The sequence below is a fragment of the Conger conger genome, chromosome 17, assembly GCF_963514075.1.
Source record: "Conger conger chromosome 17, fConCon1.1, whole genome shotgun sequence".
Lineage (NCBI taxonomy): Eukaryota > Metazoa > Chordata > Actinopteri > Anguilliformes > Congridae > Conger > Conger conger.
This window is the reverse complement of record NC_083776.1, coordinates 326,836-344,976: the sequence shown is the minus strand read 5'-3', so window position 1 is coordinate 344,976 and position 18,141 is coordinate 326,836. Positions and strand designations below refer to the sequence as shown.

Sequence of the window (18,141 nt, the reverse complement as noted above, 5' to 3'; positions counted from 1 at the left end):
CTCCTCCCCCTCCACCCTGCATGTGGTGTGAAAAGAAGCAGCTGGCTGTCACCGCATGTTACATTACATTGCATTACATTAATGGCATTTGGCAGATGCTCTTATCCAGAGCCACGTACAACAAAGTGCATGAGGTTTCAGAGGAGAAGGGTGAGTTCAGTGAAACTTGCAGCAGGGGGCGTATATGGGCCTGCTTCTATGTCGTTTGCAAATTGGACATTGGAAATTACAGTGGGGTTGAAGATTTTTGATTTGATGCCAGATTTATAGAAAATATATTTTAAAAAAACCTTTGTGGAACTGCAGTGTCAGGAGAGTTTTTTTTCTTTGTAATAATTATTTATTTTTTCTCTGCTATTTTGCTATTTATAATAATATATATTCAACAAAATGACAACACTGCTATGGTTATAGAAATTTGTCTGCCCGAATTCCTCGTACAATCGCAGAAGTTTAACGTGGGCTTGTCATCTCGGCAGCGAAGGAATGTGAAAGCCAGCAGCACATCGCCCACGTCCGTCTTCACTGACGCGTCCCTGAATATAAGAAGACTATGGAGTCGAGGTCATACCTTTCAGCAGCAGGAGGAGGAGCCGATTACTCACATCCACCCAGTTTCCAGGGAAACGGCGTAGCCCCAGAGCCGGCCGGTGGCTCTGTCTGTTTCTCGCTTTCTACTCTCGGTTCTGAAGTAAAACCGCTACAGGAAGTGAGACTGCACTGCTGGCGGTCCGAGCCGCAGCTGCACAGAACACCTCCATTCCCTCAGAGAAAGGGCTTTTTCAGGGGGTTTTTGGAACCTGTCTATGTTACCATAGTTGACATAAGGATTTTTGAACATGGGATTTTCCCAGGACGGTCCCAATGTGAGATATTTTCATGGGGTCAGAAATCCCTGGTGGCATCCCTGGCTGCCACTAAGGCCACAGATTGAATTTGTTGCTCGTTAACAGATCGTATGATAAGTGAAAACCACTGGTAGTTTTCGCCAGAAATGGTGAAAACTGCCACTGTGTGAGGTCCTAAATAGGACCCAGCAATCACAGGATACAAGTTCTCTCTCAGCCAAGGATATCAAGGAGGAACCATGAGCTTCCAAAATGTGGAATGAACGTCCCCCAGTCATGTGGAGAGCAGGAAATATTCTGGTCTTTAAATTAAAACTCAAACGTTTATTGTTTATTGTTTGAAGTGGATTGTAGGGGTGAGAAAGGCAGAAGAAACAAACATTAAACAAAGAACTGTGGTTTGTGAAACATCAATTGCAAGGAAAAGCTGAAAAATCACATTTATTTTCCCTTCAGTGGCAGCACAGACGTCTGGCTTTTCGTCCTTTGTTATTTTGAAAAATTAAATCAAAGAATTGCAAGGTTGGATGATTCATGAACCGAGAAATGGACGGAAATCAGTCGTTTGAAGGGCTGTGCCGTCTGCATCTCTCAGACGGTCGTTCTGCTACTTTAGATGAATCCAGCTGGGGTGTATTCATGATGAGTCTCACATTATCGACGAGACGGGCTTTTAATTATCACTCTACATCAGCCTTGTAAATGTGTGGATAAAAGCCGTGGTTCTGACCAGGGAGCTGTAAGGATGTTCACAGAGTAGGGCTACAGTTTTACTGACACCCTCAGCACGCTAACCCTCCGCACCAGTCCCGCCGTAAGCCCTGTCTGCTCTAGTTCGGCCAAGACAACACCGTAATCTAGCGATGTGTAATGCCGACGCAACCGTTTCACTGACCCCTGCTCTTAATTATTTAACAGCCTAATCATTTCACTGACCTGACACGTTTGATGAAATGCAGCTTCCCTCGGGGGGAAAAGGGTTTTACTGCCTTCTGATGTAAGACCAGACTTCACTGCTGCCCACAGCTGCTTGCATAATCCAGCCAGGACGACCGCAGTAACAGCCAACACTATAAAAGATGCTGGGTCAAATTTTGAATGTAGGTGCTGGGTTACATGCGTTGGGTCTTTTTTTCAATGGGGGTTTAGGGTTTTTTTTTTTTTGGTTTTGTTTTTTTTGCATCATTCAATGGATTGTTTTTAACCCAGCAGTTTTTAGAGTGTAAAAAGTGTACGTGTAAAAGTGTGTCGCCCCTCAATCTCCCGCTGGTCTCACTGCGGTGGGTCCACTCTCTCTCCAGTCCCTCGCAGTGCTGGCTCCCACGCTCTTAGCGCACTCAGGGCTGGTCGTCGGAGATCTGGAGCTGGGGGGTGCTGATCTCTCCGGAGGTGGGCAGGCCGCTGGCCACCCTCAGCAGGCAGCTGATCACCATGTCCTTGGCCGCGGCGGCCTCCAGGTTCTGCTCACGGGAGAGCTGCTGGGTGAGGTGGTCCACGCTGGTGAGGATGAGCTCGGACGCCAGCACGGCGGAGGGGGAGCCCCGCTGGGCCAGGCTCTCCAGCATGTACTGCCGGTACAGGTCCAGCAGCTTCTGCTCCAGGTAGGCGTTGAGCTGCGCGTTGGACAGCGGCTGGCTGCCCTGGAACAGGAAGCTGCGGTCCTTGCCGCTGCCCGTGCGCCAGCGGGAGGAGTCGCCGCGGCGGGGGTTCCGCGCGGAGGGGGGCGAGCCCTGGGGGAGGGACTCCATGGGCGGCGGGATTTCGCTGGACTGCAGGAAGGGTCCGCTGGGCAGCTGGGGGCTGCCGCAGGCCTGCCCCTGACCAGCGCTCTCGCTGAGGGGCAGGACCTGGTCCCCTCCGATCAGCAGGTCGCTGTAGTTCTTGCAGATGCTCTTGCAGGAGGACGGCACCAGGAAGGTGTCTCCGCTGGGCTTGGACAGCCCGGGGATGTCCACTTCGGGGCTGGTGCGATTTTGGGATGTGCTGGGAGCGACGCCGCGCCCATCTCTGCTCGTGGCCTCCGTCCCTGACCGGGCCCTGGAGGAATACTGTGGAAAACTGACAGGCTCTGCCGTGCCCGGTGAAACCCGGGTCTCGCGCCGAGGTCCAGGCTCAGAGTGGGCCGCTCGCTGGGGCTCACGGTCCTGGCAGAACCGCATTCTCCAGAGAACACTTTCACACAACATCCCTGCAACACAAGCACAGCGCAACGCAACCGTTCAGCCCTCTCAACCTGCCAAGCTGTGTGCTCTCTCTGGCTTTCATTACATTACATTTCATTGTTGGCATTTTGGCAGACGCTCTTATCCAGGGTGACGTACAGTTGATTAGACTAAGCAGAAGACAATCCTCCCCTGGAGCAATGCAGGGTTAAGGGCCTTGCTCAAGGACCCAACGGGTATTGTGGCTACACCGGGATTAGAACCACTGACCTTGGTTGTCCCAGTCATGTACCTTAACCATTACGCTACAGACCACCCCACAGGCTTTCACTCACCAAGCACTTTATTTTACTTTATTAGATCTACTTATTCATGCGATGATCTAATCAGCCAATTGTGTGGCAGCAGTGCAATGCATACAATCATGTAGATACGGGTCAGGAGCTTCAGTTAATCTTCACGTCAACCATCAGAATGGGGAAAAGATGTGACTTTAACCATGGAATGATTGTTGGTGGCAGACAGGGTGGTTTGAGTATCTCAGAAACTGCTGATCTCCTGGGATTTTCACGCACCCAAGTCTCTCGAGTTTGCAAAGAGTTTGCAAAAAAAAAACGAAAAAAATCCAGTGAGCAGCAGTTCTGCAGACAGAAACGCCTTGTTAATGAGAGACGTCAGAGAATGGCCAGACTGGTCAAAGCTGACAGGAAGGTGACAGTAATGCAAATAACCACACATTACAACAGTGGTGTGCAGAAGAGCATCTCTGAACATACAGCACATCTAAGTGGATAGGTTGCAGCAGTAGAAGTCTAATAAATACCTAATAAAGTGCCCAGTGAGTGTATACAGCGGAACTGGTCCTAAAGGGACTGTAATCAGTGTCTTAGGACTGGATTCAGTCAACACTTCATCAACTTTAAATGCAACTTTTAACTTTTAAAACTTGAAAATTCAGTACAAATTTGCAAATTCTTGATGCCAGTATGTTTGGGTGTCCTCAGAAACATACTTTGGGTAAGGCTTGATTGTTTCATTTATTTAAAACTTTCATTGATTTTAAAATTGAGGACAATTGTTGGTTGAATCCTGGCCTTAGTGGCTGACAGTGAAATGTACCTTTGCTGCAGTAATAACTGCTGTTATGCATGATATGAAAGCAAATCATTTGTGAGATTATTAAAAACTGGCATTTGTATGCCAGCAAGAGCAGGGAAAAGTGTGTAAAAGGGACAATCAAACTGACATTTTAGCTTTCTGGCAACATAACAGCGCATTTTTTACTTTTAGTCTTGTCTGAAAATCAAATGACAACCTACAGCAATGATTCAGCATTACACGTAAATATGAACTTTATCTGACACTTTCAGTTCAATGTACTGTTTGCACTTATTTAAATACCAAACTCCTTGGTGACTGATAATGCGGTGGTGCTAAACCAAGGTGCACATTCTGAAATATCTTACCTGTTGTTTGGATCGGTGCAGGTGTGCGTCTGAGATCTGGAGCTGTGCCCTGGAACTGTGAAGGTCAGCACAGAGAGAGCTGCCCTCCCTAAACGTCAATAATACACAACGTATGTGAGTAATAAGTCTAATATGAACATTTAATATAGTGGCTTTGTCAGAACAGCTTTCAAACGCCTGCTGGTATTGTATCTCCCTGGCTGAAGCAGCAGCATCCAGTCAGTCATATGACCATCTGTAGTAGTGTCATGGGAACCTGCAGTGCAGTAAGACTGAATTCAACTTTCATGGGTGTGATTTTCCTCAGTGGGTTGGGCATATACACAAACATACACTTTCACATGTCGTTGAGCACTGTGATAAATAGAAGCTGGAAACCAAGACAATACATCTTAGGAGAAGTGAAACCTTTAGGAGTGCCTTTGGCACCAGATCTGTGCCTTCAGCTTTTATGAAAACAGACTTTTTTTTTGTTTTAGTTTTCTTTTTTATATTTGCTTGGTAAACGCAATTTAATTTGCTTTACCAAGGCATTTTTAATGTGTTTATAAGAGCGATAACTGCACAGTACACCGCTAATGTATTTTCAGAGAACAGTGCCAGGCGTTCTTTTATGTTTGAAACTAAATTACAATTCAGCTGTTCTGCATGAAAGAGGAAGGAGTCTGTGTGTGCCCTGAAGCGTGCAGAGAGTCAGGCCAACTTGTGAAACACTTTTCTTTCTGTCAAATTTGGCCAAACTGGCTGAATAGTGCAATACTTATTTGTACCCATCAGCAAAAAGGGTCCTCAGAGAAAACGGTATGCTTGCACAGTAGCAGCAACTGAAGGAGTGCTTCAGCTGAGAATTCTGTGTGTTTACTAATTTGGGTTTTAGGGAAGTCCTGCATTTAGGCTAATCTCTCTTTTACCTCCACTGGAAACTATACAGGCGAGACTGGGAGTGCCAGACCAGCGTGTGATACAAACAAGATTAAGTACTCCAACGTCTTCAACTTTACGGCAATTTAAATTTAAGCAGTTTCCACGGTGGGTGTTTTATTCCCAGAGAACTATTTAAGTGGCGGTGTATCCTGGCCCAAGTACTCTGGTTATTGTATCAGAGTTTATTTCTGTCCATGAAAACCAGGCCTGATGTAACTGCCATTTCAAATGCAAATGAAAACCTGCTGTGAATAAGAATGGCATCATATCGCCGGTGAGTTGTCAGGTCGAAAATGAAAAATGAAAATATGAACCTGTCTGGGGTGCAGCTGGAACAGTGAGATGCCATGTCTGCCAGGTATTTTGTGTTTCCGTCTGAAATGCAGTTCTTTAAATTCTCTTTTTGTGCAGAGTGTAGATGAGATGCTTCCATGATCAGGATCTGAAGGACGAGGAACTGAGAGGCTTCAGCGTCTCCCCGCATGACCCACGGTTTCCTTCAAGTTTCACAGGCATGGTGGCACATGCATCCCAGCTCCCAGACCAACCCCAGCACAAGACTACTCAGAGTGAGTTTATATACCCAGAGTGAGTTTATATACCCAGAGTGACTGTACACCCAGAGTGAGTTTATATACCCAGAGTGAGTCTGCACACCCAGAGTGAGACTGTACACCCAGAGTGAGTTTATATACCCAGAGTGAGTCTGTATACCCAGAGTGAGTTTATATGCCCAGAGTGAGTTTATATACCCAGAGTGAGACTGTACACCCAGAGTGAGTTTATATACCCAGAGTGAGTCTGTACACCCAGAGTGAGTTTATATACCCAGAGTGAGTCTGTACACCCAGAGTGAGTTTATATACACAGAGTGAGTTCATTAATTGCAATGCAATGGCAGTGCTGTCTTTGTTCTGCACTTAACACACTCACTTTGGGAACATTAAACTGCTTTCAGGATATTTCTCCTTTTTAATAAGTTAGGGAGTTAGAAACCCTCAAGTTGTCCACTGAGAAAATGTCTGTGTTGCATCAATTGCACCAGAGGGAACCATGGATGTGCATTAATAACAGTCTCGTTATCAATGGTACACTAAAAGAGGCTGCACTTATGTTTTATGATGGGTTTAAAAAATTAATATCAGACATTTTTCGTGTGAAGCGATTGTAGCTGACAGAGGCAGGACCGTACAGGTGTCCCTGACCACTAAAGCCCCCAATGCAGGTGCTGCATGACTCATTCCTGACTAACAAACACTTCCTACGTGTTTCACTGTGAGTGCACACCCAGCCCATGAGAACATCTCAACATTATCTTTCATTTAGCTGCTTTTTTCCTCTGGTGACAGAACGCTTTAAACCTCCATCAAATCCATTTTTTGTTTGCGCATCCATTTTAGGATTGTGATAGCATGCTTCCTGGCCTCATTTGGACACTGACTATAGAAATGTGATTTGTCTATTATGGTTCTAGGCTGGCATAAGTTAACTTACATTTATATCTTCACTGATGTTGCACTTTAATGTCATCAACTGGAATGTTTTTCAAGAGATTTGCAAGAGATTCAGAAACGGCAGTTAACTTGACCACATTGATTCGATATTCAATATTCAATATCTACGTTGCTTAGTGGCTTTCATAAGAATTCACAATTTACTCGGCTAGCAGGTCAGCGTCCAGTCTAAACCACAAGGATTATCTGTTACAACAAACTAAACTGAGTTTTGTTTAGAGTATCTCCATTCAAAATTGTATTTAGTCCAGTACTAGGCTTAATATGCGTCTTTGATACAAGACAGCAAGGTACATATATATGTCTTATTCACGATTGTATTACCTCACACACAAACAGTGGAATCGGTTTTATCCAGGGCTGGGCCTGTGAGGGGTTTTTTGGGATTCATTCCTTTTTTCAGGGCGCAATTTTCAATCACTATGGTAACAGGATACCTCACTTGAAAGCGTTAAAGCTCACGGTCTGTACCTGTATAACCTTTTTTAAGATGCCAGTTGCTTTAGCGACAACTTATTTTGTCATAATTGATGTGGGTGGTAAAACAAGTCACCTTCTCTGCATTTTGGAAGTCCACATACTACAAGAAATAAGGCAATGTCAGTGTACTTTTCACGCAAGTGTCCTAGGAACCAAATGCATAATAGTTGCTTTCTCATGCTAAAAATATGCTAACTCTGAGAAACGTTGATAGAATGTCCATTGTTTACTTAGAATTTCTCTGGAAGAATTATCATTGTTGTCTTTTTTCACCCTTGTACTGTAAACTTCTACAAAAGTACTTATACAAAGAAATACTATTATCTACATTTTGTATAGGCTCTCTCGAACTCAATGAGCCCAAGTTCAACTGTCTCTGACCAGTATTTGTAATGTAGTTGAAGAGAAAATGCGTTACCCCCATCCTTGTGTAAGAAAATTCAGTATAAGTTCAGCTCATCAAAGAACTGACTACGGGCATGTTATTGAAATGACGACGAAGAAGCACTTTAGCTAATAACATTACGTTTCCAATGGTTCCAATTTGTTAGGCTTGCATAAAACAACACAGCATTTTTTTGCCTGCGTAACGCATTTTCAATTGAGTCCATTGCACTTCAGCAAAAACAGTTCTTGAGATTTCATGCCAAAAATGTTGATGTTTTACAACAAAAAATGTATTTTGCGATGCCTACATCTAAATATAGGAGTTCCAATGAATCTCTCATCCAAGTGAATATTCCTGAGGAAGACAGTGAAAACACTGTTGACAACACAATCGAGCAGTGCTACTCAACCCCACGTCCTGCGGGCCGCAGTGTCTGCAGCGCTACTCAACCCCACGTCCTGCAGTGTCTGCAGCGCTACTCAACCCCACGTCCTGCGGGCCGCAGTGTCTGCAGCGCTACTCAACCCCACGTCCTGCGGGCCGCAGTGTCTGCAGCGCTACTCAACCCCACATCCTGCGGGCGGCAGTGTCTGCAGCGCTACTCAACCCCACGTCCTGCGGGCCGCAGTGTCTGCAGCGCTACTCAACCCCACATCCTGCGGGCCGCAGTGTCTGCAGCGCTACTCAACCCCACGTCCTGCGGGCCGCAGTGTCTGCAGGTATTTGCTTGAGTTGGGTAGTGCTGCAATAGAGGGCATTTTCATTTTATATTTATAAATACATTCTCAAAATATTATTATCTAGTATGCTTATTAATAAGGACCCAGTCTGCTTTTGAATAATAAATAGTATGTGAAATTATGGAACGTGTTTGACTTGTTGATGGGGGCTGGGTATTTGACAAACTTAAATCAATGGGCCTCACGGGCCAAAAGTGTGCCAAGTAAACATCCCCCACACCATGACACCACGACCACCAGCCTGACTCTGCCTTGGATTACCCTTGATATCTGTTTGCTGGTGTATTGACCCTTTGCCTGGACACTTAATAACAAACTGCCTATTCCCTGCTATTCCCATTTGCTGGCAATCGAACCCCGCCTGTCTGACCTGCCTTTATTACAATAAAGACTTTGAAGGAAAAGTTACGCTTTCTCTCGCTACTGGGCCTGCTTTACAAACCTGATATCCTCCCAATTCAACACATTTCTCTGTAATTTGGCAGAATGTTTGTGTAGACTTCAGAATTCATCCTGCTGCTACCATCATGAGTTACATCATCAATAGAGATGACCAATCAGGCAGCGAGGCAACGAGGCATCAAGTCAACCGACTTCGGTTTTGGATCCACTAACAAGTATCGGGGTGCGTCCTAAATGAAATACTACGCACTACACATGTATACTATCATTTGGCATATGTACGGCGGCTCTAGTAAAAAGTAAGATGGATTTTCAGACACACTGCATCGTCGTAGACACTTTAAATGCAGTGATGATGTTGATTGTGTAACGAAAACAGAAAACAAGATTTAAAACGTATCCATTCATTTTAACTACATTCGGCTAAGCAAAGTTAAAGGTAGTACATGTGTTTAAATTGTTCAACTCTTTCACCTCTTTGGTTTGAACACTACCAGTGCCGTAACTAAGACCCACTGGGCCCCCGTGCAGATTACACTTCGGGCCCCTCTCCCCTTCAATAACATTACCTACACGCATACTTGCACGTACCAGCCATTCAGAACCAGACAGTAGACAAAGCACAGGGAGAAGCGCTAGCCAGTCCTCCTTACAGATAGTGGTAAGCTTACTAACAGATAGGAGACAACACAATATATTACATTACTCTTTCTGACTAACAATGGCTTAACGGTAAAAAGTAACAAAAGGCTGTTCACTCATCTAAAAGGACATCTCCGCAAAATCATCCACCAAGCTCGAGTGCTCCAAACTGCTGGCGCTCATTTTCAATTGAAATTATTGATAACCCACTTAAGTCCCTCTAGTCCAATTCTGCTTCTTAAGCAGTTCTTGCCAAGTTTTTAGTTCTGAGAATGAGCATTTGGCTGTAGCGGCCGGTAATCGGGACACTGAATGTGATAGAACAAGCCCAGTTCAAAGCAGGCCAATCGGATTTTAATCCTTCTGCATTAACGGTCTGTATACCCTTCACCAACTGTACAGCATAGTGAGATTTGAATCCTTCTGCATTAACGCTCTGTGGAACCCAACTGTAACAACATAGTGAGATTCGTGCTGAACGATGGAATGAACAAAAAAATTGCATGCTTGTGTGTGAGATTTTAATTTTTGCCACTTTTGATTAATGGTCTTTGGGTATGCATTCTAACTATTTTTTTTTCCAAGAATTATAATCTTTTTGTTTTAGATTATAGGACTTTCAACCAATTAAGAAGACACTGAATTAGCAGGTATACTCCTTTATTAACAAAAGCATAAGCACGCATGCTTTCACTCACACACTATTCAAATGAAGACCGCATTAACCTTGTCTAGGATTTTCACTCAGGACCATACAGGCTCACTCTTGCTCTCAAACACACTCAGTTCTTTTCTGTCTTGACCTTTGGACTGAAGAATGCAGACATGCTCTTCATCCCACTCTTGTCTGCTTTGGCGAGAGACTTCTGTGCTGCCGTCATCTTCTTGGGAGGCTGAAAGGAGAAATCAGAGTTTAAAGCACATGTAACTCCAGCAGCAGCGGCAGAAGACGGCTTGGTAAACACCCCCACAAGCTGTTTTCAATGCGCTCAAAACAGGTTCAATGGTGAATTTCCTTATTGAGGATTTTACCCCCCTGCCTACTTCCCTCACCCCCCTGCTTACTTCCCTCCACTGGCTGCCTGTCATGGCTGGCATCAAATTGGTGCTAGCCTTCCAAGCAGTTAAAGGGTCTTCCCCAGCTTATCTGCAAAAAATCATCAGACCCTACACCCCTGCCAGACCTCTTCATTCAGCCTCCACAGGCCGCTTGGCACCTCCCCCTCTCAGAACCTCCACCTCACGCTCACGACTACTGTCTGTTCTGGCTCCACGGTGGTGGAACGAACTCCCCGTTGAGGTCAGAACTATAGAATCTCTCCCCACCTTCAAGCGTAAGCTGAAGACACACCTCTTCAAGCAGCACCTCTCCCCATCCCTCCCTACCTCCCTGTGAACCTTAATTGTTGTCTCTGTGACTTGCTTCGTGTATCGGTATTTTTAGTTGGCTAGGTAAGCAGTGTTTGGATAGTTAACTTTGGTAACTTTTGCTCTGTTTGTTTGTTTGTTCAAAAAAAAAAAATGGCCCTTGTCCTTATCTTTGTTGTACAGGTAGCAGTTGAAATTGTACTTCCCTCTAGGGTCTTTCAGCGAACTTATCCCTGGTTATGGGTATGCACTTTGTTGTACGTCGCTCTGGATAAGAGCGTCTGCCAAATGCCAATAATGTAATGTAATGTACCACTGCTGAAATACACGGTCAGGATTCCTCTTGTTCCAAAAACATCTGTCCTTATTTCAGTTTGAATTAACATTTGGCATGTAGATTATGTTACAAATCCCTCATGTCAGTGTGTGTAGTTCCTAGTCGTAACAAGCAGCTATATTGTATATCGCATTAATGTTGTCATGGATAATATTGAAACACTGCTGAATTTTCTAACATTCCACCAAATGATTTAGAGACTATGACAATGAGAAAGAATGTAGCAATTCAGGTACATTTTCACATAAAATACATACAGCTGTTCTGTACAATTATGAAAAAGCAGATTTACAATAATTCCCATTATACAACATATAGGTCCATTGTCCAGACCATTGTCTCTATTGGTCAGTTTGCGTTCCAGCCGTGCCAATATCCACAATTCACACACAGCAAAATGGAATCTTCACACATCTTTTAATATTACTCCACGTTTGCAGATCACCGTTATTTACTTTGTAACCAAAGTTAACCTATTGTTGTCATCATTTTGCTGCTAGTAGCCTACCAAAGTAAAACAAAATTAGTGGTTTTAAAGTGTTCTTTGACCTTCTCAGGGATTTGGAAAGGAGTAGGTTAGGATCTAAAAAAATACAACCAAGGCCACATCCTCGGATCGAAATACCAGCAAGACCACCAAACCTCGGCGAAGCAAATGAAGACTCATAACGACACTGAGTTATTTCATTAACTGCACATTATCTGACATAGAAAGCTAGCTAGCTAACGTGCAGTGGGGATACCTTATTGCATTAGCATTGCTTAGCTAACGTTAGTGCAGTGTGGATACATCATTGCTAGTACCTAAGGTTAATACCATTGCTTAGCTAGTGGAGTGGGGATACATTATTGCTATCTATTGCTAAACAACCAATAAACTAGTCCACTGTTCAGCAGAAGAGCAGTTTTACAATAAAACATACTTCCAATAAAAATACATTAATTTCAAGTTTGTCCTGTCTTTCTTTTGTGAAAGTGGTAACCGTTACATGGAACTACAAAGCAGCATCATGCGTCTGCTTTCGATTCAAACTGCAGCAAAAACACGAGTCCCTCCCCCCCAAACTCAAGTCCGATTGCCACAGCAACCGCCCCGCACTCACTTTCCGGATGAAACTGGCACTGTTGAACTTGGTGTAGTCCTCCCCGGCCTCCACCGGCCCGTCTGACAGTTTGCGTTTCTGGCGGATACGAGGGGTTTCTCAACGTCAGGGACAGCCATCAGGAGGAACTGCACAGCACTGCGTGCAGCCAATGCTAACGCTAAATAACCAGACTGCATGGCACTGTGTGCAGCCGATGCTAACGCTAATAACGCTAAATAACCAGACTGCACAGCACTGCAGACAGCTCATGCTAACGCTAATTACGTGAAATAACCAGACCATGCAGAGCTGCATACAGCAAATGCTACAGCTACTTACACTAAATAACCAGACTGCAAAGTAACGACATGCTCTACCGCCCCTACACCCTCACATCCCACTAAACAATTGGAAACCTTGGAAACGAAATCCATGTTCACGCCGAACTGCAGCTCCCATGTGATTAGCACATCATAACTGAAGAGTTAACAGTACCTTCGAGGGGGGCTCCACGTCTTTTGGACTCAAAATCTCTGGTAACCTAGAGGAGAGTGAGACATAACCGCTTTAAGCTTTTCACTTTGGGAATATTCTCTCCGCTGTGTATTGGAAAAACCAAAGGCGCAAGGGCACGTACTGCAGAACCTTCTGGAGCTGCTTGCTCAGGTCCTCACTGATGTACTCAGAGATTAAACCATGGGCATAACGCAGGTAGTCCTCTAAAGAAGGTAGACATGCAGGGATTTAGCAACATCATCACAAAAAACTGCACAGACCAATAAACTGTTCTGCAACCTGCCCAGTATTGTGCAGCCTTGTGTACAATGTTTCTGCAGTGCAACTGGGGAGGTTGTGCCTGTCAATGGGAATACACTGTCTGCTTCAATACAAGATCCCCCCCCATTCTGCTCTCTGAAACCCTGCCAAACAGACTGCTGCCAAACTTTATTGTTATGTTTATTAGGCAACAGCGCATTTCTGACATGTGCATTTTTAAAGGAAGTGAAGCTGATTAAAAACTGAGGTCTAAATAAAATGCACACATTTAGGTTTCATTTGAGTGGGTAGCAGCACCACCCTGTGGCCAATCTGTGATACAGGACGGCAACCTTACTGCATGAAGCAATGTATAACAAGCACATTCGTCTTTACTGATGTTAAAGAAACACGCCTGTAATTTATTCATTTATATTCTTTATGCAAATTCACTCATTCTATCCATTTGAATACAACCCATTTATGTATATTATATATACTGCGTGAAGAAATAAGTTCTGAGACAGGTGCTATTCTTGCCAGTGGATTGCATTTCATTATCAATTTTGGACATTTGTTGCCATCTGGTGGACAGTATTAGCACAGTTAGAAAGGAACACTAATGAGAATCCTGCACCTTCCTGCACGTTACACTCCTGCTTGGTTCTGAAGTATGTAGTGGACTTCACGCCTCCTCCCACCGAGACACCACTCTTCTTCAGGGCCTTCACCGTCTGCTCCGCCTGGGTGGACAGCAGCGAGGTCATGGACTTCATTAAAAGTAGAGATTATTTCAGTAATAAAGCGGTCAGCACACAAAGCATGCACTGCCTACCTTTTTCTTTAACCACTCCACTGCCTTCTCCTGGCTGTATCTATAGAACCTCTGACTTCCAACTTCTGAAAAATGGAGACGAACGATAATGTGGCGGATTCACCACTGGGTTTTTAAACATAAGTAACCTACTCATAGTGAGGACGGGCAAGCTCGCACTGGCAGGGTGGACAGCGCTAGCAGCAGGGTGGACAGCACTAGCAGGGTGGACAGCACTAGCAGCAGGGTGGACAGCGCTAGCAGCAGGGTGGACAGTGCTAGCAGCAGGGTGGATGGCGCTAGCAGCAGGGTGGACAGCGCTAGCAGCAGGGTGGACAGCGCTAGCAGCAGGGTGGACAGCGCTAGCAGTGAGGGTGGATGGCGCTAGCAGCAGGATGGACAGCGCTAGCAGCAGGGTGGACAGCGCTAGCAGCAGGATGGACAGCGCTAGCAGCAGGGTGGACAGCGCTAGCAGCAGGATGGACAGCGCTAGCAGCAGGGTGGACAGCACTAGCAGCAAGGAGGACAGCGCTAGCAGCAGGATGGACAGCGCTAGCAGCAGGGTGGACAGCGCTAGCAGCAGGATGGACAGCACTAGCAGCAGGGTGGACAGCACTAGCAGCAAGGAGGACAGCGCTAGCAGCAGGATGGACAGCGCTAGCAGCAGGGTGGACAGCGCTAGCAGCAGGGTGGACAGCGCTAGCAGTGAGGGTGGATGGCGCTAGCAGCAGGATGGACAGCGCTAGCAGCAGGGTGGACAGCGCTAGCAGCAGGATGGACAGCGCTAGCAGCAGGGTGGACAGCACTAGCAGCAGGGTGGACAGCGCTAGCAGCAGGATGGACAGTGCTAGCAGCAGGGTGGACAGCGCTAGCAGTGAGGGTGGATGGCGCTAGCAGGGTGGACAGCGCTAGCAGCAGGATGGACAGTGCTAGCAGCAGGGTGGACAGCGCTAGCAGCAGGGTGGACAGCGCTAGCAGTGAGGGTGGATGGCGCTAGCAGGGTGGACAGCACTAGCAGGGTGGACAGCGCTAGCAGCAGGGTGGACAGCGCTAGCAGGGTGGACAGCGCTAGCAGCAGGGTGGATGGCGCTAGCAGGGTGGACAGCGCTAGCAGGGTGGATGGCGCTAGCAGGGGGGTGGACAGCACTAGCAGGGTGGACAGCGCTAGCAGCAGGGTGGACGGCGCTAGCAGGGTGGACAGCGCTAGCAGCAGGGTGGATGGCGCTAGCAGGGTGGACAGCGCTAGCAGCAGGGTGGACAGCGCTAGCAGCAGGGTGGACAGCGCTAGCAGGGTGGACAGCACTAGCAGGGTGGACAGCACTAGCAGGGGGGTGGACGGTGCTAGCAGTGAGGATGGCGAGCCCACACTGGCAGTGGACAGCGTACCCTTTTCCTCCGCAACCAGCAGAAGGGAGGTCCGCGTACGAGCACATCGGAGCAGCCTGGTGCATGCTGGGAAATCTTCATCCATCACCACCTGCTCTACTGGCTGGAAGTTCCCCTGTGGAAGGCAGAACAGTGCAGTGAGCTGGGGGAACTCCCAGGGTGAAGCAGCTGCAGCCATGCTGGGTTTCAATAGAAGCTGCCTGTTGGCATTCTAAGCCACTCTTGTAGCAGAACGGCTAGAACTGCTCTCGTCATAGCAGCTATGAGGTTTCAGCAGCTCAGTAACTGCAGGCAAGGGTCACACTGCGTCAAAAGGTGTAAAAAGTTGGTCTTGACTTGTGGGAGATGTCCCCTGGATTGCGTGACTTACCTCTTTTCCTGCTTTTATGATGTAGGGCAACAGGAGGTAGAGTGGGTCCATTGGAGTAATGTACAAAAGTCTTCCATCTGCACCAAGAGACAAATACAGCTACTCCTTTCAACAATTTCCACAAAATACAACTTGCCCAAATCCATACAACATGCAAGTCTTGAAAACAGTAAAATGTGAAGACTTCTCTTCAGACACAACCAGCTGACAGCGATCACTTTGAGGGTCACAGACTGAATACACAGAATGAGGAGAACTGGACCGTGGTCACATCACTGACGGTTCGGAGCTTCTCTTACCCCGCTGTACTGTCTGGCCAATGAACCAGGAGTGGTAGTTTTCGTCAAAGGCCTTCACCTCGTACACTTGGGAGTCCCCCGTCCCAAACAGGTATAGAGAGGCCGCATCTGAGGAGACCGAGAAAGGACACTCCTCAACAAACGGTTTTAATAAAGGTTTTTATTCCAATTCAATCATTACAGGCGACAGACACTGATGCAACTCGCATTTCCATATTGTATTTAACTACAGTGGGTTCCTTGTGTAATATGCTGTTAGGAGATGCATGACTTGGCAGGGTATTGTACCTGTAGCAGGGTTCTTCAGTCTCACGAATACTGGATTGCTGCCGTCAGTCTTTTTCGCATCAACAGCTGAATCTACAATAAAGTGAATGAAAATAACGGATAGTCAATCCACAATAATGTGAATGAAAATCATAGTCATGTAAAGTAACATATATCTCCGCGCCGTCGTCGACATGTTCACAATAAACTGGGCAAAGCGCATGAGCAGTGGCATCTCAAGTCCACACCACCACATTGGCTAATTTAGTGCACCATCGTCTTTGAAAACTGGACCGGTTCCACTTTGTTTCAGCACAAACACAGTTGCACGCGTATGAAAATGCAACTAGCGGCGGGAAAAAGCGGTTCCTCGCGCCGCAATAATTTGATATGAATTTGCTAATACCGTTACTCCTCGTTCAGAGCACCTATCTCCCTGCAGTCAGCCTTGGAGTCTGGGTATGAAATCAGATTTCTTAATAGGTTCACGCGAGCTGAACTCCGGGTAAGCAACTTCTGAGTAAGTTACCCGTCTTTAAAATATGAGTCGGTATGTCTGTGTAGGTAACGTTAGTTCAGTTCTACTGTAGCTAAGGTTAGTGTCAGTACACCGGATAGCTTTTTAGTTAGCAAATACGTAGCTAACGTATGTTGTTAATTAATAAGCAGCCTAACTTAGCTCACTTACATTAGATATAATTGTCGATTTAGATATAGCCAGTTAGCTTTCTAGCTATTTACAGAGAACCATCTTAGCTCGCTTGTGAACATTTGATAACCAGCTAGCTATTTAGACATAACCATCGTGAGAACATTTTTTAATCAGCTAATGTTAACTAACAAAACAACTGACTGGTGGCTGGCTACCTGCCGCGATCACGACCCATCTGTCATTCTGGGAGTTTAAGGACCGCTTCTTTTTAGAGGCCATTTCCAGCCTCCCACCTTTCGGTTTCACTCCCAACTAGCGAGCTAAAGATACTTTATTTGGAACCTTATCGCTGTATGTCCATGGCGAGCACCCATACTAAGCAAAAAATGGCGGTAAACGTGTGTCGGTCCATTGAGGGGACAAAACACTATCTCTCTGTTTGCGGTATCCCTTAAAACGAATTTTTAAGACTGCTGAACATGAAACATGTAAATAATTTGTGATTTTCTAGAGTATTACATACTCTCTGTAAGAGGTGTTTGCAATTTTAATGTTTAATGGATTTATATTCCCCGGTACACCCTGAAAATGGAACGTTCTTTCTACCGTCCGTGACGCTTTCTGCTTCTTGCAAAAGGCGTCTTATGATTGGTGCTCAGATTTCAATCTGAAGTGCGGAATCGAAGTTTACGCTTGGGATGCATTAAATCGTTTACTTGGCATAGGATAGAGAGATTAGTCCCCGTGTCCATGGTAGAAATTTGTCGGCTTCTTGATACACGCATATTCCACTTTCTAATACTGATCACGTGCAAGTGGTTGTACATGATTTCATGCCCATGCTCTTGTAAGGCTGACATTATGTCTGATTGACTCATGGATGTAATCCTTCCAGCTGACAAAAGTTCACGCGGAAATAAATATGGATATCTGAAATCGCTGTCTATGTTTTTTTCATTTTCTAAATTCATAGGTTATATAGACTTTTGTTTTAGCCCCATCTTTTGCTACTGTCTATGACCAAGAGTCTGTTTGACAGTGATGTGTGGCTCTGAATGGCCACACATTTCTCCCGACTTACAGTGTCCCGTAGACCGTGACAGATTTTTGTTTTTGTTTTTCCTCAGTACTCCAGCCAACAAACAGTTGAAATGAATGTATTACTCCTACATGGTTCACCCAATTAGGATGTAAGAACCCTCAAACCAAAGCTGAATGTCATCTATTTTATTTATTTGTGA

General features: G+C 45.6%; 2 protein-coding genes across 3 annotated transcripts; both read right to left on the bottom strand.

Annotated features, from left to right (window-relative positions):
• Positions 1-1,157: 1,157 nt before the first annotated feature.
• LOC133117046 (TLR adapter interacting with SLC15A4 on the lysosome) lies at positions 1,158-4,706 on the bottom strand. Its single transcript, XM_061227128.1, has 2 exons — positions 4,477-4,706; positions 1,158-3,036 (listed from the first exon to the last, which is right to left on the bottom strand). Exon 2 carries the CDS (start codon positions 3,032-3,034, stop codon positions 2,186-2,188), a length of 849 nt encoding a protein of 282 aa, XP_061083112.1. The 5' UTR covers positions 3,035-3,036; positions 4,477-4,706; the 3' UTR covers positions 1,158-2,185.
• A 5,503-nt stretch (positions 4,707-10,209) lies between these two features.
• On the bottom strand, positions 10,210-17,276 carry rnaseh2b (ribonuclease H2, subunit B). Of its 2 annotated transcripts, XM_061226582.1 has the most exons (11): positions 17,116-17,273; positions 16,270-16,341; positions 15,982-16,089; positions 15,683-15,759; positions 15,313-15,427; positions 13,948-14,012; positions 13,750-13,855; positions 12,994-13,075; positions 12,852-12,897; positions 12,375-12,452; positions 10,210-10,459 (listed from the first exon to the last, which is right to left on the bottom strand). In XM_061226582.1, exons 1-11 carry the CDS (start codon positions 17,177-17,179, stop codon positions 10,349-10,351), a joined length of 924 nt encoding a protein of 307 aa, XP_061082566.1. In that variant the 5' UTR covers positions 17,180-17,273; the 3' UTR covers positions 10,210-10,348. The 2 variants fall into 2 exon arrangements, with proteins under 2 accessions (XP_061082566.1, XP_061082567.1); XM_061226583.1 differs by lacking the exon at positions 12,375-12,452 and having other exon boundaries at positions 17,116-17,276.
• Positions 17,277-18,141: the final 865 nt, after the last annotated feature.